General features: G+C 37.6%; 1 protein-coding gene across 3 annotated transcripts in view; it reads right to left on the reverse strand.

The window, feature by feature from the left end:
* LOC113107538 (potassium voltage-gated channel subfamily D member 3-like) overlaps window positions 1-20,595 on the reverse strand; it is a 90,446-nt gene extending 69,851 nt beyond the window's left edge. For all 3 annotated transcript variants that reach the window (XM_026270132.1, XM_026270130.1, XM_026270129.1), the window contains exons 1-2: window positions 20,063-20,595; window positions 17,875-19,051 (exon numbers count right to left, since the gene is read on the reverse strand). In XM_026270132.1, the coding sequence (XP_026125917.1) occupies window positions 17,875-18,977 (1,103 nt within the window). In that variant the 5' untranslated portion in view covers window positions 18,978-19,051; window positions 20,063-20,595. The remainder of the gene's footprint in view (window positions 1-17,874; window positions 19,052-20,062) is intronic.
* Window positions 20,596-24,141: the final 3,546 nt, after the last annotated feature.

Below are 24,141 nucleotides of genomic sequence, written 5' to 3' on the forward strand. Positions count from 1 at the left end.
ATAAGTCCATTCAGAGGATGTGTAGCAACAGCCCAAACATTTTAAAATTATAATATTATTTTATCACAGCAATAAATATCCTGCTAATACATATCCTGCTAATAAAAATGCAAACAGATGGCCATTAAGTGCATTTACATGCACTTAAAAAGTTTAAATTCAATCAAACTAAAAATCAATTATTTAATCAGTCTGACTGAAATCATTCCAGTCTGGTTTTTGTAAAGTTAGACAATGGTCCAAGACAAGTCTTTGTCCAGCATGTATACCTATTAATTAGACAACAATTGGCCTTGTCCGTGTATTTTGAAAGACCGATGTTACAAGCGATGTGTATTTAATCCTTCATGTATTCAATTACTTTTGTGTCATGTATACATACAGATTATAACAGTGCTTGTAAACATATTATTATTAATCTGGTCTGAGATCAGATGTGCTGCATCTGCTTTGTTTGTTCAGTATTTATCCTTGAGTGTGTGACCCGGATCAGCAGTTTTTGGCTGTGGAGATGGACACGAGATCAGGAGCAGAAGCGGCCCATCTGCCTGTTTACAAACGCATTTGGTGCCCTGGAGTGTGTGTGTTTGTAAGTTTATGTAAGTGAACGTGCATGTTTGTGAACGAGTTTGGCTGCTAAAATAGCAGCAGCTTGGCTGAGAGAGTGATTTGAGTATCTGTAGTTTGGCAAGAGTGAGTTTATAATGTGCATTCTGTGGATGTGGATGTGTGTGTGTGTGTACTGTTTTGCAGTGAGGTCAATGCAGGGCTTGAATCTTGCTCAACTGACAACATTTTTTTAAATAAACATTTAAAAGAAGCATCTGTTTGCCAGTAGATGAATCAGTAATGGTAGCAAATTTGGTTGCTTTTAAATTGTGATTTCGCTGAAGCAGATCAGTGCTTGGAATTATTTATATATTATTATAGAGTTTTACTATAGTATTTTAAATTAGCTTTTATTTTTTAAATTTAGTTACATTTTTTTTATTATATTATATGCTTTTGCCATTTTTATTAGTTGTTATATATATATATATATATATATATATATATATATATATATATATATATATATAAGGCCTCCAATAGCGAATGAATGCATTTTTGTGAAAAAAAAAAAAAAATGCATCCATATTTAAAACAATATAAAAAGTTTTATGCAATTTCCGGTGGATAACGTAGGATGTATTCCCTCCCCTTTATTCACCCCCCATAACCATGTGAGGCACGTTTTAATATGGATGGATGCAATTTGTTGACTAATTTTGGACTGTTGTACAACTCCACCCGCCCCATGCCATAATAAAGCTTGTAAGAGCAAGGAATTATTTTTTTTTTTTTTAAATATTACTCCGACTGGATTTCTCTGAAAGAATAAAATCATATATACATAGAATACCTTGAGGGCGAGTAAAACAGACTAATTTTCATTTTTGGGTGAACTAACCCTTTTCTTTAACAAACTATAGTATTTTAATGATTGTAGCAACTGTTTTCAGCATACCTAACTCCAAATCCGTGATCACAGATTTTTGGGGAGGCTGAGATGAAAGACAGAATGCTGAAACCTTCCTAAATGTTTCTGAACAAGCGTTTACCTAAAACAAAAGCATCACGCGACTGATGATGTGTCATGAGTGCATTTGATTGGATCGAGCTCTGTGCGTCAGGGATGATGTTGCGGTTCTGCTGAAGGTGTCAGTGGAATTGGCTGCGTTCTGACCGGCCTTGTGTGTTTGCTTCAAGCTGTTTAACCACATTTGTGTGAAGCAGGGACACCTGAGAGGACAGCGGTGTGACCGCAGAGAGATGAGGTCCCACCGGGGAACTGATGTTCAGTTTGTTTGACCAGATTCACCTTGACTCACCGCAGTCCAGCTACCGATACTGTACTGATGGAGAGAGAGAACAGGATGATTGTACAGAAGGAGTATAAATGTGTTAAAAATGGTCAATGGATACAGATGCAGTTAAAAAGAACAGGATGTTGTGTGCAGATGTCCTGTGGTGTAATTGTGTAATGCTTAAATAAAGATAAAACCTGTGGAAAATAACACAGGTGAGAGAGAAGTACACTGGTGTTTACTGTCTCAGTTTTAGTAATAAATAAAACCACACACATATAGTCACAATCTCATAAACTCAAAAGCAAATTGCAAATTGTAATCTGTTACTGATAGTAAGGGAATCCATTATATTACACATTTTAGGTAACACAATCACCCAACTTTTAGATTACTTTTGACCTATCTCGTTTTTCACATTAATTTAAATAGGATAATATTGTACCGTACTAATATAAAAATACAAATAGTAAAAAATATATTCCATTTGTTTTTAACAACATGAAGTGCATTAAACATGTATTATGTCAAAGTTTCCCAGACTGGGCTTGTGAAGGAACTGCAGGGGGTTTATGAGTTCAGTGAAAAGCTAAAAATAAATTAAATTATAAAAAGGTTAAAGTAAAACAAATCGTTCTAAAATGAATCAAATTAAAGCGCTTACTGAAACTCACTTAAACTTTGTTTACGTGCATGTCATGTGACCATGACCAATGTCAGAGCACCATGAACATGCAAATGTGATATTTCATTATTCAAATATTTATTTTACTACCAAGCTCTGCATACTATCTTACTGTTTCTGCAATATATACTGTAGCATGAAACAAAGTCAAATGAAATTGGTGTGCATAGACTGTATGGACAACCTACTACATTTGCAAAATTTGCAGTACACTGTTATGAGCATATGATAATTATTTTTTTTATTTAAACTCAGCTGTGTATTAAATTAAAATATAAAACAGCAGTTTTAAACTTTAATAATATTTCACAATTTTGCTGTTTTTTGTGTATTTTTTAATAAAATAAATTCTGCCTAGTTGAGATTTCTTTCAAAAACATGAAAAAATCTTACCAACCCCAAACTTTTGAAAATTAGTTTAAAAATACTGAAGCATTTTAAGATTCAGTATGCAGTCAGCTAGTATTTCATTCTAGATGCATTGACATACTCTTTCTCTCTCTCTCTCTCTCTCTCTTAATTTTTTCACACATTCAGATGAAGGTGACGATAAGTAAAGATATGTCCTCTAGATGACACTCGCAGCAACCTACATGTTCCAGCATACAAAATTTAGCTGTGAACACTAAAGTTTTTAGATTTATACTTGACAGTGGGGTAATAAAAATAAACTTAAAGGGTTAGTTCAGCCAAAAATGAAAATTAATTCATAAATTACTCACCCTGAAGTCATCCTTTGTGTATATTAGTCTTGTCACGGTACCAAAATTTCAGTATTCGGTACCGATACCAGTGAAAATCCACGGTTCTCGGTACCAATTTCGGTACCAAAGGAGAACACAAAAATATGCTAATTAAAAAAAATAACTTTTTAGCACTAAAAATAAAACAAATGCCATTCTTTATACTAATTTACAATTGTGTTTAAAGTTTTTCTACAAGTGATAGAATTATGAAAAACAGTAAAAAAGTTTCACCCAAATTTCATTTGTCTTTTAATTTAACACAAAAATAACACATTAACAAAAATAACACATTTTATTTTTGGTAAATAAAGGGGATTTGCTATTAAAGTTAAAACATGGAAGAAATATTGTGATTTATTTGTTTAAAAAAAAAGTTTTATAAATTTGCTCAACAGTAGTAGCAGTATCACATACATTTTACCAAATAATAGTAATATTTCTATCACAATCCCTTAATGTAAAAATTAACTTTTAGGCCTAATGAATGCATATTTGTCATTTTAACTGAACTTAATACTGGTGGTGATGCTTAAGATATTTTAGGTCATTGAGGGTTTCTGTAAAAAAATTGTAACAGATCATATTAATTATTATTAGAAAATAATACTACTAATTCTACTATCATACTAATGTATATACAATGCACTATGAATTGATGAGCTGCTGGGTTCATGAATATTAATCACGTTGTCTGCGTTCGGTCAAACTGATTTGCTTAAATCAAAACAGGGAGGGTACTAGATCAGCGCCAGCCAATGAAATTGCCATTTGCGCATTAGATCCGCCCACTACCGGAGAAACCGGTATGTCTTCTGCTTGTTCGAAAATGAATATGAATAATTCTAAATGAACTCCATTATTTTGACAGAAGAAGACAACAAAGAATAGTTTACATATAGCGTGTCGATTCAGCGTGGTAAGACTCTCGCTCTCTCTCTCTTTGCATGTGTGAGAAACAGTGCTATCAGTAAAGCGACGGTGAGTCGTGCGCCTTCACACATAGTTTAAAGAGCGTCAACTACAGGTGCGCTGTGCGTCCATTGCGATGAACTGAAAAGTTCAGATATCTTGATGGAGACAGAACGCTGAAGCTCAGATGCTGAAATTAATGCAAGCGTCATGTGCTTCAGTCTATGTAGTAAACAAACCCGCACGTCTCTGCCACTCATTAATTCACACAGAGACGCGCATAACAGGATTCATATTTCAAACAACTTTTGCGGCTTAACATTTACAGATACTGGTCCATACAGAGATTTGATTTGATTAATTTATGCTAACTTTGACAAATCCCATGACTGTCCATATTAAAATATAAGTTTCATTTTCATGACTGGATTTTGAGATTCCGTCCTCGTTTTCTGCTTCACGGAAATCATAGCGCTGAACCGGGTTTGAACGGGACCTCGGTACTACCGGTAGCTACTTAAAGAAACCTGGTACCATCACATTTAATTTTTTTTTAGTACCGACTAGGTACCGAAGTACAGGGTCTTTTGACAACACTAGTGTATATGACTTTCTTCTCTCAGACGAATTCGGCCGGAGATAATTAAAAAATTGTCTTTCATCTTTCAAGCCGTTTGATGCAACTTAGCGCGTGTTTAAAGTGTTAGTTCACCCAAAAATGTCATTAATAACTCACCCTCATGTCGTTCCAAACCAATAAAATGTATCTTCGGAACACAGTTTAAGATATTTTAGATTTAGTCCAAGAGATCTCAGTCCCTCCATTGAAACTGTGTGCACGGTATACTGTCCATGTCCAGAAAGGTAAGAAAAACATCATCAAATTAGTCCATGTGACATCAGAGGATCAGTTAGAATTTCATGGACAGTATACCGTACACACAGTTTCAATGCAGGGACTGAGAATTAAGGCCCAATCCCAATTATATTTTATGTCATACCCCTTCGTTTGAAGTGTGGTCCCGAAAAATCTTAGTTTGAAAGGCTATCTGGCCCTTCCCCTTACCCCTACCCCTCCAACCAAAAGAGAATCTAGACACCCCTACTCCTTCACGTGAACGTGCGAAACGTGGGAAAGGGGAAGGGCTAAGGGTTAGAATTGGGATTGGGCCTTAATCTAAAATATCTTAAACCAACCCTTTAATATATAAGTTTAATATATAGCGGATCTATTGAAAAAAAGTGTCTCACACTACTCCTGGCGGTGACCAAAGGCCTTTTGTAGCAAACTGAGGCGTTTTTGTAAGAAAAAAGTCCATATTAAAAACGTAATAATCACTTTAATCTAGCTTGCACTAACTTTTGTAAAACGGAAGCAGTTCCAGGGAATGACCTGTGAGGCCAGTGTTGCGCATGCGCCAGTGAGTCTGTTTATTAACAGGAGCAAAGGAAACACAGTTTCCTTTATTTTAGTACAGAAAAACCAGTCTTCTCTTGGCATATCTCAAAATCCTCCGATATTCTTCTTTACAAATCCTCGTCCTGTACTTCTAATTATATGAAACTTCTCATGGACCGATGGAGTGCAACACTTGATAAGTTGCATCAAACGGCTTGAAAGATCAAAGACAATTTTTTAAAAACTCTTACCGAATTCATCTGAAAGAAGAAAGTCATATACACCTAGGATGACTTCTTGGTGAGTAATTTAGGCCTTAATATAATTTTTGACTAAACTAACCCTTTAATTCAAGATATATTCAGCTTTTTTCTACCATTTTCTCTAAAGATCTCTAAAGGGTTGGTAGGTGCAACAAACCGCATTTTCACTGTGGAGTCCATCTGTTTAAAACTAGATATTTGTTTTAATGAGCACTAGTTCAGAGCAGCAGGAGCTATCACTGCAGAGTCATTAATTAATTTGTTGCCATGGGCAACTAATATCAGGAGTAAACATAAACACCACACAGAAGTGATGATTGTTTAGTGACACTAGCACCAGCATCAACCAGCTGGGGCCGAAAAGGATCCACAGGAGACAGAAGTATAGCTGCATGTGTGTGCTTGCATGTGTGTCTGCGAGTGTGTGTTGGCTTGTGCGTCTGCATCAGTATGTATGAAGTGTTGCTGCTGCTGCAGTCATGTGACTGTCAAACCATCCATTTCACGTCTCTGAACGAGTCACTAATGATGATTAAACTGAAGCCCAAAGACAAAAACAACAGACATTTATCCCAGTTTATTCAATGCAGCACAAGCAAAGTTTTGATCCTGTCACACACATATGCACATAAAACACACACACACACACACACAGAAACATATGTACAGCCCCGAGCAGCAGCAGCTGGTGGTGGTTTGGAGTGAAATCATTATTCAGTGTGACAGTAGCAGATTCATTACCAGCAGTTAAGATGACAGTGGTCAATGACCAAGTGCATTAAACAGAAACATTGAGAGAGGAAGAGACGTTTATTTCTGTCAGTCACAGACTCTTCCTCTTCCTCTGTGCATTTCTTCTTACTCTCTTTTAGATTTGAATAGAAAAGCCATCCTAGCTGTTCATCCTTATTCTTTATTAATACAAATATCTGTCCTAACCAGAAAAGTTGCCTCACCTACACTTCAGACCAAAATGTCAAAGATCCAGAAAAATGTCAAATAATTAAATGTAATAATAATAATAACAATAACAATAATAGTTAAATGCATAAAATATTATTAAAATTCACAGCCACGCCCTGCCACGCCCTGTCGGCCCATGCGGGTTAATATTACTATCATTGTTGTTAATGTTATAATAATTATTATTCTAAAATAAGCTAAATTTACCAAATTTGACATTTATTTTTGTTTCATTCTAAATAGTTAATGGATCATAAGACTAAGACAATTATTTCAATCTACTGACAGCTGTAGATTTATCTTGTTAGGTATTCAGGTTTTTAAATGTATATTTAATCGTAGTGTTCTGAAAGTAAAATCTTTCCAGACAATGTGATCCTATCTGTGAAATCCAAGCTCAAGTCTCAAAACCTAATTATGAGAAAACAAGCATCAAAGTGTGATTTCAACCATTAATTTCACTATGATTTCAGTCTTTGATATGGCCTTACTTATATTAAAGATATTAAGGTTACATTTTCATAGAATGTCTTTGCCTTATGAAATAAGATTTTATGTAGTAAATCACAAAAAGACTTGTATTAAAAATTTAATTAAATTATATAGCTGTCTTTATATTTTAGGAAGGAGGTCTCTTGCAAAGGGATCATCATATTTTGGGATTTTGTGGCATCAGAGAGTCTGAAAAAGGTATTAAACATCACACATGGATAAGGGGAGCTTGATTCCTTATAAAAGCCTTAAAACAATATTTTAAGTGGTGCTATATACAAACTTTTAGTTCGTTGTTATTTTACTTGGATACAATAAAAAAAACAGAACCTGTATTCTGTAAAAGGGAGCACTTTTTCGGCAATGAATGAAGTTTTGAAATGTATTCACTATGCTGTCTTTCCATGTCGTGAGACTAATCTGTCAGACATCTGCTCTTAACTACTCTATGTGTTTGAGTGACAAATAACCTTCTGAAACCTTCGCGATTCAGTGTGTAGATCAGCTAGAGAGACAGAGACCCAGACGCGAAGAGATTACAGTCGAAAATAGCACAGGAGAGAGCAAAATCATACGTTTACAGCACACACAGAAAGGCTCTCAGGGGAAAATGTGAGTGTCTGTATGTAAGCGGGACAATACTGTTATTGTCATATTTAAGATGATCACACAGCTGTGTAACTTTAGCACGGTCATTTGCACATAGTGGCACAAAAAAACATCAGCAGCAGCATCATTCATTCATTCTCTATGTAGTTTTAATGAGCTTTTTATGACAATGAACACATAGATTCTCTCCATATAAACATTATGGGTTAATGAATACTCTCATATATGACTTCCAAGAGCCTCGATATATCAGCTTATGGGAATTTCCGCAGGAAACAATGATCATTTCCCGTGCTGAGAAAAAGGATGTCAATTTGTATACCTGTCATAAGCACTCTATATACAGCATACAATCAGGGTCGGCGCTACAGGAGGGCATCCAGAGGCATTGCTCCCTCAGCCATACCATCCAAAATGTCATATTTGACCAAACTATTATGTCTTTCTCAATGCATTTTACTCTATTTAATAGCCACAGTGTGCGACTCCTCTACAAAATGAATGCATCAGTAAATTATTTGTGCAAGAATTTGCTTTGAGCAGTGGCGGATCCTGGCATATGCGATATACTGTACAGAGTGACCTAGAGCAGTAGCGTTCTCTAGGGTGACGAGGGGTGCACACATACAGCTTTGAGATAAATATTTGGGCAGTTTGACAGGACTGAAAATGAATTGTGTCCTAGTGGGTATCTTTCTCTGAGCAGCTCCCTAGGCTTTAGTTCACTGCCCCCTTACTTCGGCTGCTATGTGTCTGTTCCATAGAAATAGGATAAGTGCTCATGAAAAAAAAAAGCCTCTTTACCTGCTAGAAGCCTAAAATGGAAGAGAGATGATAAAAGCGGTATATAGTACAGGTCAAGGTTATCAAAAACTTGTTCCCCGACAAAAAGGAAATGGAACTTGAAACCTTTATCAGTCTGTAGTGACATTCACACCACTGTATCAGCAAGAATCAATGTGACTTTATTGATAATCCTTTGGATTTTTTACATTTCTAATTGCATTTATTAATCTTATTCCTATGTATTTAGCTAGCACGACAGAAACATATTAATTTTAGATGAAGCTTAGGCTCAAAATACAACAAAATAATATAAAGAAAATGAAGAAATATATGTGTAGGGTTTTTATTTTTGGATGCCAACTCTGTGTACATTTTACAGCACAGTATCATTTATATTTTCACATCTCTGAACTCAGAGTTGATCATCAGAGTTGATAGCATACTTGGATTTTTCTGAGTGGTATTTCTTTGAGATTTCAAAGGTCAGATGTTCCTTTGACTGTCACTTTCCTCCCAAGACCTTTCATTAAAGTGGAGAGCTTGACCTAACACCTGTAATCTTCCCTCGTACCTTCTGTCGACAGCTTTAAACGAGCAGAAAGCACAAACAAAGGCACGGCAAATCGGTATAAAACCCTCCGAAATCCAGACATCTATGACCGGTGACCACTAGATCAACTGAAATTGACATTGGGTTGAAAGCTTGTTCAAATAAATGCACGGGTAATGGATTTAATTCTCTTTTTACTGGATGCAGGGTAACAATACCTTCCTTCATTGATGCTCCCATTACATGTCATCAGATCTGATCGCTAATGGGGGAAGTGTGTGTTTATGGAAGGCTGATGGGATGAAACGGCAGCAATTTGGCCATCATAGAAACTCGAAACCTCCCGGAACACAGAGCCTTTGAATGAAGAGAGGCAAAAGCCCAAACAAACAAATGAATCTTTATCTTTCTTTTTACTCATTTGAATTTCATAGATTCTCTCTGTGCTGCATGATGAAATGCACCACATGGAAATTGTACAGATAAAGAGAGGCTGCTATTGACTTAATTTTATTTATTTCTTTTTAGAGATGGATATAGGGATATGAATGTAGCATCAAGAGAGCTCACTATGTGTGGGGGAAGAACAGCTAGAGAGAACTGATTGGATTGGATACTTGAGTTTTTTTTTTTTACATTTGTTACTGCTTTAAAGGATTAGTTCTCCCAAAAATGAAACTTCTGTCATTATTTTCATAAACCCATATGAGTTTCTTTTTTCTATGGAATACCTTCTGAAAAATTGTGCAGATTGAGTTCCCCCCCATGGAGTTACAATGGGCACTGGAACTCTGAAGCTTCAAAAACATGAAACACGACGAGCAACAAGAAACTTGAAACAACATGAAAATATCATAAAAGTGGTCCATACTACTTGTGCGCTCTATTGCGAGTCTTCTACTGTCTGATTTGTCATTAAGTATTGCAATCTGTAGTGTAGAAGATGCAACCTGTTTTTTCATTAAATTAACTGTAATTGATGTGACTGATCATAGATAAATTAAACAAATACTGATACCTAAAAAAGACCTAAGTATTGATTTTCATTTTGTAATGAGTATTTGATGATTGATTAATTCAACATTGTTCTTAAAAAGAAGCACTATTTTAATGTTTATGGAGTTAGTTATGCTCAACTAGGCTGCATTTATTTGATTAAAAAACAAGTAAAATGGAAATTTGTGGAGATTAAGCACATTGTGAGTTCAACAAATCGAAACGCATTATTTGCAAATTGACTGTTAAGATATACATTTTGCACAATTTGTTATATGTAATACAATTATAGCCACTGGATGCCTGTATTGCTAAGAAATTGTCATCACACATACATTTATTTTATTACATTTAGATTTGGATATGTTTAGATATCATCAATGGCTGTCTTTATCTGTTTTTGTTCAATTGTTTTGTTGTTCTTGTGTCAGTTATTGTTTTATTATTTGAGTCAAACCTATAAAACTCTTTACCTCAAACTACTGTACATTTAAAAGCCTGATCAGTGGCATAAAAGTAATCAGAATGCAGCTACTTGTTCCTTTGTTACTCATTAGCATGTGAACTTCCCCTTTAAATAACATGACGATCTGCCCTCTATGTGTAAGACTCTGTTCCCATCAAGTGCTACTGGAAGCGAAATAATCAATTCAGCATTTCAACACTTTCATAAGGATGCATTAAATTAGACAAAGCGGCTTAATAAAGGATGTATTGATCTTGTGAATTAAATCAAAAAGCCCCAAGAAGCTGTGGTTTACAGTGAATTTATCGGCATGAAAGGGGAGTGCCTAAAATTCTCTTAGCTGTTATAAAATAACTGTAAATCACAGCTTCACATGGCTTATTGTATTTATAAAATGGTTATTCCATATGCCATCGAAGTAGTAAGGTTTCACAGAGTAAATCAGGGCAAATAAAGTGTAATTATATAAATAAAAACAGTATTCTTCCAACAAACAATGTAGTTCCTCAGAAATGGTGTAGTTCCAACGAAGTGGTTGCCAAGCAACACACAGGTGTATGTTTGTAGTGTAATTTACAACCGCTTTGAACTCGGCTCAGTCAATCAGATTCAAGGACCGGAACCATGTTTTAAAATAGCAAATTTTACCAAACCAATTTTTATTTTTCATTTTTTTTTAAATGTGAATATTAAATGACACACTGATTCTTTAACAATGCATTGGTTGCACACCTTTTGGACCAAATGCACAACATGATTTCTCAATTGCCACAAATACTGCCTAAACAAAATACAAATTTTGTGCACTTTTTACTGTACAAATGTTCTAAAGGGGTCATATGATGCTTTTTTAAAGATCATTATTTTGTGTATTTGGTGTAACAGAATATCATTTTAAATACTGTACATTATTGTACGTCCTCTATGCCCCGCTTCTCTGTCCTTAGTTTTACCATCAGTTCAAGCTTGATTATTATTTTTTTTAATTATAAAGAATATCTATTTGGATTTGAGACTTTAGTCTTTGCTACTTTACAGATCTTCTTCATGCACCAAGAGCTTGTAACACTCCAAAGAGAAAGCAAAAATTTTCGCATCATATGACCCCTTTAAATTGGCCTTTGAACTTATCTTTATTACATGGCACAAAAAAAGCCTTACATCGCCAAAGCACTGACAGACCATTGATCTAATGGGATTGTTGAGTGCTCCAAATGCAAACTTTGCATGCAACAATCAGAGGCAGCAATTGACAGCACTCTAATCCAATGGCATATAGGCATTGTCAAATTGACAGTACTCTAGCCCAATGATGTTGGGGGATTCAGTGGGTCAGCAATAATTTTTCAGGATGGAGGTGCCACTCTTTATCACAACAATGCTAAAATGTAGCGCCAGTATTCATGCTCATTGGTGCCCCCTCCATCTGGTGGCACCCTAGGCAACCACCTACTGTAGCTTGCCTATGCATAGAAATGGTACTGTCTCATTTTTTGGGGGGGGATTATAAGACCCTGAAGTATTTTTTACATATACATATACATACATATATAGGCTATATTTCCATTTAAACACACTCACACGGTATCTGCTTCAGAGCATGATGTTGAGAATTTTACATCTCGATGTACTACACAGCAGATCAAGAGCATTAGCAACACAAAAGTCTCCTTCGTGTGACTGGAAGTCGATTTCTACAGATTTTTGTACTCTGCTGCTCCTACACAACCCCTGACAGCAAACATCATGAGAGAAACAGCTATTCTGAACTCAGTGACCCCCCACGCACACACACAGAGACATATGTTGCCTTACCGATCCGAAACACTTCGGTTTGACACCCTGCAGCTGTGGGTGATTATCATCATTCACCCTGGCTAATGGATTTAACCTCATTCCTCTTTCTGTCCCTTATCCTCTTCTCCCTCATCCTTTGTTCACTTTAATCAATGTTTCTGATCAGTATCCACAGAGCATGTTCACCTACTAACAGAGCAATAGAAGCGATGTTGAATCACGAGAGAGTCAACCATGTATTGGGGCAGAATGGTGAGTCTGGATCTATTCAAACGAGGGCGTGAATTTTGAGTGTCATGTTAATTACAGCTTGTGGTAACAACTGAAAGCCCTCATTAGCAGGGTGATTTTCTTCACAGCAAAATTAGCGTGCAGAATGCATAGGTCTGTAACATAGGGAGCATATCTAAAAAAAAAAAAACTACTACTGCAAGGCAAAAGGCTAATAAGGTACCAATACACAGAATTAGAGAGAGGGGGGGAATGAAAATGATATTTCAGGTGCATCTCTTATAAGCCGTTGTGTTGTAAAGCACACTAGAGATGTGTTTCTCTTTAAAGGTCATTTTGAATATGCTACTCCACCTAAAGGTCAAAACCATCTTATTAACACAAATAAATAAATAAATAAATAAACAAACATCCATTCTCTGCAAAATCCCCAATCCCCCAGCAGCCTCCTGTTTTTACAGAAGAAACACAAGTGTAAAACCTCAAAGTAATTTCAAAACAGACTCTGCCCTCATACGGTCCAAATCTCTCTCTCTTTAACGGCATTAATACACAGATAAAACCCTGCCTGGATCTGACGTGGATGTTCCAGCACTGTGTTCAGGGCCAGATTAACAAATGGACCATGATGCAACAGAATCAGTGCTTGGACAATTTATGCAACACAAAATCTAATGTTTCACTGTAGGACACGCAATATAGGGTTCGCAGTCATTCGGTCTCATTCACTCATATGCCAAAGGTTAATCCCCTAGCAAAGAAAAATCACAAAAGAGATGACATTAATATCTCAGTTGTTTCTCTTAGATAGCAATGTGAATATATGGTGAGCAAATGGAGCCAAGAGTCCCCTGCTGTAGAAATGTATTGTATAAAAATAAGAAAAAAACTTAAAAAAAAAAAAAAAAAAAAACGTAGTTATCGGCAAACAAAGTTTGCAATCAAAAAGATGAAGATTTCAATTAGAAACTTAGACTTCACGTTGATTTTTATTGCACTGGACTCTCATTTTATGTCAACAGTCTCATTACTGTACTTTTTTTATTTCTTCTATGGAATTTTAAGAGACTTAATTGATTTTTCAGTAATGCTTGTGTTTAAATATCAGCTTTGTCTTTGTTTCCCCTAAACCTCCTAGGGATGCACCGATACTTCTCGCTAATATTACTAAACTTACATTATAGCTGAAAAACCCGTAAATGCAAATGTAAAATGCTATACAATGTCGTCTAGTAAAAACAAAAACACTAAAATCAATGGTTTAACATCAATCTAGGCATCACAACAATTCACAGTATGAAATTATTTTTTTATATTTGTAAAAGATTTATTTAACATTTAACAGTGTTATTAAATTATTAGTGTTTTAAAGATTAACATTACATGAGTGTTAGTCAGCAAAGGTAATCTAATTTAACCTAACCCTTTAAATATCCAATATACCATTAAAGGGGTCATATGATGCTTTTTTTAAAGATAGTTATTTTGTGTATTTGGTTTAAAAGAATAAGTTTGATGACATTTAATTTTCAAAAACACATAATGTTTGTAAATACTGTACATTATTGTAGGTCCTCTATGCCCCGCCTCTCTCAAATGTGTCATTTTATTACCTCCTCTCCTAGGTTCCCAAAACGGCCGTCCATAAAATTTGTTGCTGTTCTGTTGTAAGTAATCTTAAAGATTCCTAAATGCATCTACTTTCGGAAGGCCAAATAAAGTGATTTTGCTTTTGCCTAGATACACACAGCATCTCCCTGACATGGGTGTTTCAACACTAACTGCGGTACTGAAACCACGCCTTCTTTCTTTGAACATTTGGGCAGATTTAAGCAAATATTTCCACATAGTGATGTAGACATATGGGGGCGTGTCAGAATGAGCCGTTTTAGAGGGGCATGGCTAGGCAAGTCTTAACTTTGATAAAAAAAAATATATCTCTTTGAATTTGAGACTTTAGTCTTTGCAACTTTACAGATCTTTTTCATGCACCAAGAGCTTGTAACACTCCAGAGAGAAGATGAAAATTTAAATCACATCATATGACCTCTTTAAATAAATAAAATACACATTAAATAATTGACTAATAAACAATATGGTTCAAATATAGTGAGTGAAGTGACATTCAGCCAAGTATGGTGACCCATACTCAGAATTTGTGCTCTGCATTTAACCCATCCGAAATGCACACACACGGAGCAGTGGGCAGCCATTTATGCTGCAGCGCCCAGGGAGCAGTTGGGGGTTCGATGCCTTGCTCAAGGGCACCTAAGTCGTGGTATTGAAGGTGGAGAGAGCTGATCATGCACTCCCCCCACCCACAATTCCGTCCGGCCCGAGACTAGAACTCACAACCCTTCGATTGGGAGTCCAACCCTCTAACCATTAGGCCACGACTTATATATAGCTATATCGTGCATCCCTAAAAGAAGTAAGAGCAATGTCCAAGCAATACAATTTTCTTTCACCCTCTCTTCTCTCTTGCACTCTTTTGTTTTACTTTAAGTCTTATCCAGCCGTCTTGCTAAGAGAAAACACAGAGCCATGAAATTCAACAGTAGAACAGCTAAATTAAATGTTACTGGTGTAAACAATACAGAGGAGGAGGAAAACACTTCAGATAACAGGACAGAGAAGAACAGTTAACCATTCACTCACAATATATGCTGGATATTTCTGATTAACTGATTTGATTATTGCTCTGAGGACTAGTTCTCCTAGCTGACATGCTAAGTGTTCATAGGGCAGCAGGTCCGTGTTTTATATGGTAATGCAATGTCTCAGTCTAACCAGAGAAGCTGAATTGCAGTGCTGTATTTCACTCTGACTGAGTGAGTTGGAGACCGCAATAATGTGCACATCAGTGTGAAAGAATCAATGAATAAAAGAAGCACCAGGCGTGAAAAAAACACTACCGCATTGGTCAAGAGCACAGACAGGATGCCTCAGAATCAACAGGTGGGTTATGATGGGATACAAACCTGAACCTGCTGGCACAATCAGCTATGCAAAACTGCTGGGATGGGAAAATGAACCCTCATATTTGGATTGAGCTGAATGGGAAACACTCCCACACACAGGCAGTGAGAACACATGACGTCAGTGGGGTTGGAAATGTCATAGTGGTTTACATTGTTCAGCACATGTACCTGAGAACATTAGTCACACTGACACACACTTCTGCAGCGTGTTTTATTGATGAGAAGAGTCTCTCTCGCTCTCATCTCAGGTCAAGTCTCAGATGCGGGTGGAGACTGGATCTCTGGTGTGAATGTACTATTGTGTCATGAGATCTGCGCTATCCTTTATCCATGTAAAAATAGCCAACACATTAACACAACAATAAGGACAATATATAGGGTTATAGTTCAACATAATGCCCACAATGACCTGTTAAGAGATTCGGTCATGCACATATACACAGATAGCTCTCAAACGAAAGCCTAAATAAGTAATTATGTGTCTAACCATTTGTAATTCTACCTCAGAAAAAGACAGTCACCTGAACACAGACCCAACTGTATTCATCAATGACCAAACCATTTGGCAATGAAACATTCATGAGTTACTGTCCACAATAAGTGAAGTCCTTAATCTTGTTGTTTTGGGGTCACAGGGCTCACCTACCTCACACACAGGTGCTTCAGCCAATGATCATCCATCTAAACAGGAAGTCAAAGACTGTTTTGACTTCAGCTATGCTTTCAAAGCCACAGTGACACAGCAGCTACATATAGTAAATACGATAGTAGCTGTAGCAGCATATATATAGCTGATTACTCAAGTCATACACTATAATCACTCAAAATAGTCACCTAAATTAATCCTCCACATTTTCTTAAAACCAACTGTGTCAAACGTCTATTCGCATCAGTCTTGAACACACAAATAAATGGTCTGTGATTTATGACGGGCAGGGTTGAAGTAAATGGGGCTGTACAGCTCTGCAGTTGCCTTCTGTTGTTAATGTGTGGGAGAAATGCTGAAGGATGTTCTTCTGCTTGCTTCACACACGCTTAAATATTAATTGGTGCATAATAGGGATGAATAAAGTCTAGCCTGGGGCAGCGAGTTAAATCCAAACCTACCGCTGCTTCAGGCAGGCATGACTGCAGTCAGCAATCATGGTCATTAGGGTTAGATGCTAATAGCAGTTAAAAGAAGGAAGAAAATCCACAAGCTGCAGGGAAACGGATTCTCTTTCGATGAGGTGTAATGTTATACTGTAAACAGTTGTGTTTGTTTAAGTTGCACTTTGGTGGTTTAAAAGACCTTGCACATGGGTGTACTTACAGGGATAGTTCACCCAAAAAAGAAAATTCTGTCATCATTTACTCACCCACATGATGCTCCGAAAGTATATGACTTACTTTATTGTACATAACACAAATGAAGAATGTCAACGGTTGCACTTTATTTTACAGTATGTGTACTTACATTTACTCATAGTATACTTACAGTATATTTATCTAAGAAAGTTCTGGTAATACAAGGTAACTACATGGGGTAGGGTTAGGTTTAGGGGTAGGTTCAGGGTTAGTACCTAGTTATTACATAGTTATTGTAATTACTATAATAAGTACATAGTATGTACTGTACATGGGGAAAAGGACTGTAAAATAAAGTGCTACCATGTCAACACTGGACCCGATTAACTTTCACTGTATGAACTAAAACATTCTTACAATATCTTCTTCTGTGTTGTGTTTGCATACAGATTTTGAATGACATGAGGGTAAACAATGACAGAAATCTTAATTCCACTGTCAGAAAGGTTGTGGAAAAATTTTACCTTTAGGGGTACAACAGTTTGTCACTGATGCAGTATCCTTAAATGAACAACTTTTTACCTCATTTACCCCTAAAAGGTACATATTAGTGCCTTTTGGAGTAGTTATATGTACCCCTAAGGTTCTATTTTGAACCCCTTAGGCCTAAATAAGTTATACATTTGTCCCTTTAAGGTGCCAAGCTCCTATACGACTGAAGGTACAATTTCTGTACACAGTGATGGGTGGACTATCCCTTTAAGTCTTACCCTCTGAAATGCATGAGGGGTGTGACTTGATGTGCATTCAGGGTTAAAAAGTGTAAAAATATACAGAGAGAAGTCATTCGGAGACAAAATGACTCACCCTAGTGTTGTCATGGTTACAATGGTGTACCAGAAGGAGGCCGGGATGCTGGTGAACTTGCTGGACGAGGAGCCTTTCTCAGCGTAGAACATGACTGTGGCAAAGATGATGATGGCCATGGTGAGGGAGAAGAGGAGGAAACCGAGCTCGGATGCACAGCTCTTCAGCGTGTAGCCAAGGATCCGGAGACCCTGGGAGTGGCGGGAGAATTTAAAGATCCGGAAGACGCGGAACACCCGTAGCGTGACAAAAGCTCCGCTTACGTCCTCGTTGTTGGTCATGACGAGCCCAATGTAATACGGCAAGATGGCCACCACATCGATAATACTCATCACGCTTCTCATGAAGCGGTACCTGCTGGGCGCCGCGAACAGTCGCATCAGATACTCCACCGTAAAGATCATTACGCAAGCTGTGTCCATGCAGAAAAACGCCTCTGTGTAGCGCTCACCACAAGGGATGTCTCTCTGGTTCGGCATATAACCGCAAGGAACCGTTTCAACCACGTTGGTGATGACAGATATGGCGATGAAGAATCCGGTTACATAGTAGAAAACCAGCGCCATGGTGCTAGTGTGTGGGTTCTCAAAGGCCCTCCACATGGTCTCGCGGAAAGTCATGTTGGGGAGTTTGCTGTCTTTGTTGTCCTCAAGGTCATCCATAAGACGCTCCACGTTCTCCCTCTTGCGGTCCTTGTACTCTTCATAACAGCAGTCGCTGATGATTTCGGGAATGATTCCAAAGAATGCCAGCTCCTCGTCGTAAGCAGAGATGCACTCGTAGCGTGGGTAGTGCAGCTTCCCTGTGCGGTAGAAGTTAAGAATACTTCTGAACACATCCGGATCTCGGTCAAAGAAATACTCCCTAGTTTCCTCATTGAAGAAGAATTCTTTTTCGGAGCTCCCCAGGAGTGTATCAGGGTAACGGTCTAGCGTGTTGCGCCAGGTCTGGAAGCGTCGGCCACTGACGTTGAGGATAATAAGTTCGTCCTGATGCTTGTTCTTATTGGACGGTGCGACGGGCATGGGCAGGTTGGCCACGGGCATCCATCCTATGGCCGCCGCCCGAGCAAAGGGGAGCCAGGCTGCCACTCCAGCAGCCATGGGGACTCCGGCTGGGGTCGAGGGGACCAGATCAAACACCTTCACAACCAGCTTGACATTAGATTAGACCCCATCTACATAGAGAGAGACAGGAAGATGGGAAGATAGGAGCGAGTGAGAGGTTGGCAAATGTGGGAGGACAGGAAGAGGAAAGAGTTCCAGTGGGAGAGAGTGAGACAGATGTGAAATGGGAGTGAAAAGATGGCAAGAATGAACAGGATGCAAGCAGAATAGAGAGGCAGAGGTAAAAGGGACGCAATCATGTAGAGTACAGTAAAAAGAAGTACAGAAAATCAAAAATACAAGATATGGACAGGAAAGAACGGGCAAAAAATGGTAGACTATATCAGACCTCAAACCTCAAACCTATTATTTAGAATCACGTTTTCTCCCTCAAAGCAAAGTACAAAATAGATAAACAGCAAAACAAGACAGTTGTACATTTGTATCATTTATAGCCCATACTTTGCATTAAAGGGTGCAGATAAAACAATGCATATATTCCGACACTAATATATTGTATTCTAACATACTGTGACTCTGCAATAATAGTATAGTTTTAAAGACTATTGAATAACATCTGTTTTACCAGACAGGTTTTACCATGTCTGTTTTTATAGTAACAGCCCATATACAACATTATAGAACACATGCATCATGACAATTCGTAAAGAAAGCTGATTTTAAAACTATTTATTCTCAGCTCATCTAAGAGAGACCCCAGAGGGTAAGATACGGTTTGTGCTCGAGACACACAGTGCCCTTCAGCAACTGCAGTTAGAAACAGATGCGAACCTGTTGAGTTTAATGCAAAACAATAAAACGCCACGAAATATCGGTCGCTAAACACTGACAGTGCTGTAGGCTAGTTCGTACTTTACGAGAATCAAGACGGGCACTGTTAACACTTTAACTGCGGTTATCCACAGCTGCGCCTTAATAAAAATTGTATAATGAACAAGGCTAATCAATATTATTGTTATTACAGTAATTATTATTATTATTATTATTATTATTATTATTAATGGTCCAAATGGTAAAACACAACAAACTCATTTTCAACAGTTGAATTTGTAGTTACTTACCCATGAAAAATCTTTGAACTTTTCATTCATTCAGCTGCATTTATGACATTTCCTCCTGACATCACTTCGAAACTGTTCGCCGAAACATCCGCACATTAATGATGAAAAGAGAAAACAAAAACCCTGGTGAAAGAAAAAACAAGTGACTAACCAGCGTAATTGGAGCAGCGAAAAATAATACTTTATTTTGTTATTGTTTTTTCTGGGTCCCTCAGTCACATCCTGCGCTGTTTAATGATCCATTTGCTCGGACGGGCAGAAATGCCGCACCGACAGCTCGCGCGCTCGAAGTGACTTCCCCGAGGATGCTCGGCTGATGGATAGAGGTGGTAGTCTTTTTCCAACCTCTCTCTCTCTCGTTTTCGTTCTCTCTCTTTTTTCTACATACACCAGCACACTCCCTTTCTCCCGCCCCGAGGTCTCTCCGCTACCAGGTCTCGCGCTCTCTAGTTAGAAGCTGCGCGCACGATCCGTGTTCGTGGAGCAGAGAGAGCGCGAGACGCACAGAGGCAGTATATACTCGCTTTCGCGCCACTCACACTGTTTGACAGCGCGCTGATTTCACCTTACTTTATAGTGGGCTCACCCTGCTTGCCGCAGCTGTGTTACCTGAAAACAATATAAAAATGAGGACGAGGTAATTGATTTGCAAAGTCATTCGCAGCCCATGTTTCAGCTATCCATATTCTAAAATTACATTTAAAACACCCTCTACGACTTCTCGATCATTTTGATTCGTTATGCTAAATTTAAGAAACGCTTAAATCAGAAAGTATTAAGGCAGATGTATCGGAAGTAGGTTAAATTATCAGGATTAAAAAAGATTTGTGTGTAACTTTAAATGTAATAATGATAATGTGCATGCGAGTGTTATGGTGGTCTCGCTCAGCCAGATCTCTGACTAGACTTCAAAAGGTCGGGTCGATAGCTTATTTTAGCCAAGAGCCGCCCACTTAGACAGAAAGAGCTGTTTGAGTGATGTGTAAAACCATCAATCATACTTCGCTTTGCTTATGCATGTTAGGTACGAGGGTATTTGAACTATTTTGTAAGGCAATTATAGGCTGATACTAAAAAATACTGAAATAATGACGCAGCTGTTTAAGAAATAGCGGAAAATGTGTAAACACTAGGCCTATTATGTTGTGGAAAAATAAGTAAACAACTCATAAAACAAGTCATTCTCTCTAGTTTAATTGCTATTAAGTGCCTCAGGCAAAACTTTGATTATCTTTTAAAGATTTGATGTCACTGTCTTGACAAACTTTGGAAAATCCAGTGATTATTTTGCTTGTATCCTAGAATAATAATTCTGTGGGCATTCGTGCATTCATAATTATCCTTCTGCTGTCATTTAATAGCAATTAATTTGTGTTTTTGTACCAAAATCTTAAGCAGTCCTGCAAATTAATGTGCAAACACAAAGCCATATGCACTGCTGTTCTCCAGGCCCAAAATCAGGCCACTGGAACTTCATTTCTGTTCTCTTCATATTGTGTACGTATGAATTATTTATATCCTTCTTTTTTTCTCTCCTTCAAACGTGGCTCAGTGGATGAGTCCTCAGCAGTTATCAGCTTTGGAAATCCTTGATGGATTTAGCGTGCTGGCGTGCCTTGTGATGGAAGCGTGTTGTTGAGCGTGGAGCGGATTCTGATATGTGTATCCACAGATTCGCTGCATCAGTAAGCAAAATAAAGCCTAATTAACTCTGCTGGGACTCTTAGCTCTCAAAGTGGGCCTGAAGGTTCTGAAGAATACCAATAAACTCAGATCAGTGGCGACAGTGTAAAAATGCACCCTAAATGCAAACTTTTTTAGTTGAGTGAACCATGGTACTTTTTCTAAAATCACTCACTTAACTTGACACTGGCGAAGAAATACAACTCCACAAAATTTCTTCGTAATACACTTATTAGTTCCTGAAGTATTTATAAAGCCTGTAGTCTAGTGTAACTTTTTTCGGACAGACACAAGAAGGCACTATCAGAGTAAGGAAAGAGTTTTGCCTGAAGGCTCCTCTTAAATATCCTGTCAAAGAGAATAGACTGATCAATAGCATCCAACAATGAGTTTAAATTTACAATCACAGGCACGGAAACACGTCCACTGTCTGCGGTTAGAAGGAAACCATTAATCAATTTAACTACAGCCGTTTCAGTGTTCTGACAGGGAGCAAACTCAGACTCCAGTAATACACCTAATTACAGGCTGTGTAAATGATCGTGGTTATATCATTTAATGTATTAATGTAAATGTAAGGTTAGGTGATGGGTCCAGCGAGGGTGTGACTGATGTTTTAGCTTCCTCTTTCCTCTAGTAGGAAGTTTTAAGGAAGAAGTAAGGTGAGCAAACTCGGTTCAGTTGTCTCCTCTAACCTCGCTGTGAACACACCAGAGGCCTGTCGTAGACAGATCGGTCACTTTTAGTGCTCTGCTGAGAGTGACACATCAGAGCAATGGTGTGCAGTTCAGTTGTGATTCATGCTGATGTGCATTTAGCTCTGAGTCACAAATTCATAAATTCTGATTTTTAAATCACAGTGGCCAAAGTGAGACACAAATAGTATATATATTTAGCACTGTATTTTGAGGGCACTATTTGTGTCTCACTTTGGCCACTGTGATGTGTATATATATATATATATATATATATATATATATATATATATATATATATATATATATATATATATACAGTATATATATATAAATGTAAATGTTTACTGGTGGTGGTTGAGGAGAGACCGCCTACATGATTATGAAGCGCTTTGGGTGTAAAACAATACACAATAAAGTGCTATATAAATGCATCATTCATTCATTCATTCATTCATTCATTCATTCATTCATTCATTCATTCATTCCCAAGAGTGCTCAATTCATTCATTCATTTTATTATGCCTTCATAACCTTTTTGGATCTTTAAAGTTTTGAGGTTTAAAATATCTTAGTTTGTGTGTCAAATATTAATCAAAGTCATTTAGAATGACATGAGGGTGATTGCATTAAGAATTTTAATGAATGTACTAAGTAATGTTTTAATTAATTTTATTTGTGAATATGAGGTAGGGTAAAGCATATAAAATATAATTAGCTCATTATAAAAACAGTCTAAATCAGTTGAAAGTCTCCTCTACGGTTGAAAACGTGTGTGTGTTCTTAAAGCGAGGAGTAGAGCAGATATCCATCAAAATGGCTAAATCTGTTTTGAAATGTCATGCCTTTTACAGTATATGCCAACTTTCAAGCACTAGACCCTAAAATTTTATTTGGAAATTTCCATAAAGGTTGATTAGTTCAGTTGAATAAAAACATTTCAGCATGATAACTTATCTCCCTCTCACAGATCTGCATTATGGCAGTGTTTCTCAAGCTTTTTTTTTTTGACTTATGTACCTCATAGCCCCATCTGCAAATCTTAAAAAGGTCTTTATAGACAGAAAACCAGAAATATATTCCTCGATAGACTTCATATCCTACAGCATATCCTTACCCATCAGAATAACCTCTGTGTGACCTTCAGGCTGTAATTCGTGTTTCTCAGCAGAGATCTGGGGACTTAAATCTTTGATCATATGCCGCTGTTTTAATAGGTGCGTATGTGCTGTGCGTCTCTCTGATAACTGAAGTACAGTGATGTTCCCCGCCATGAGGCTGAATAAATAAGCTGCAGGGAGACTATAGGAGCCACAGCTGTGGCGAGTCTGTTAAAGGTTACTGTATTCAAGGCCCAAAGGCACTGCGTAAGTGTGTATATTAGTGTGCAATCAAGGGTGTGTGTGTGTGTTTCTCCACGTACACGTGTTGATTTACGTCAGCACTAAAAAGCTGTTTTGGCACCCAGGTGCACGTCGTACGCGGCTCCCCCTCTCTTCCCAGACCACACACGTGCGTGTATACACATATTCGGTGCGTTAACCTCTTGAACAGCATAACAGTATGCTGAGGACCCTTTGCTGGCTGTCTTACTCTATAAGGGGAGAAAGCAGAGGCAGAACTGGCCCTCTGTAAACACACATATCACTCTTGTCATACGAAATGGAAAATTTTGTCCTGTCACACTGGCAATAAGCTGAC

The sequence above is a fragment of the Carassius auratus genome, chromosome 8 (genome assembly GCF_003368295.1).
Source record: "Carassius auratus strain Wakin chromosome 8, ASM336829v1, whole genome shotgun sequence".
Classification (NCBI taxonomy): Eukaryota; Metazoa; Chordata; class Actinopteri; order Cypriniformes; family Cyprinidae; genus Carassius; species Carassius auratus.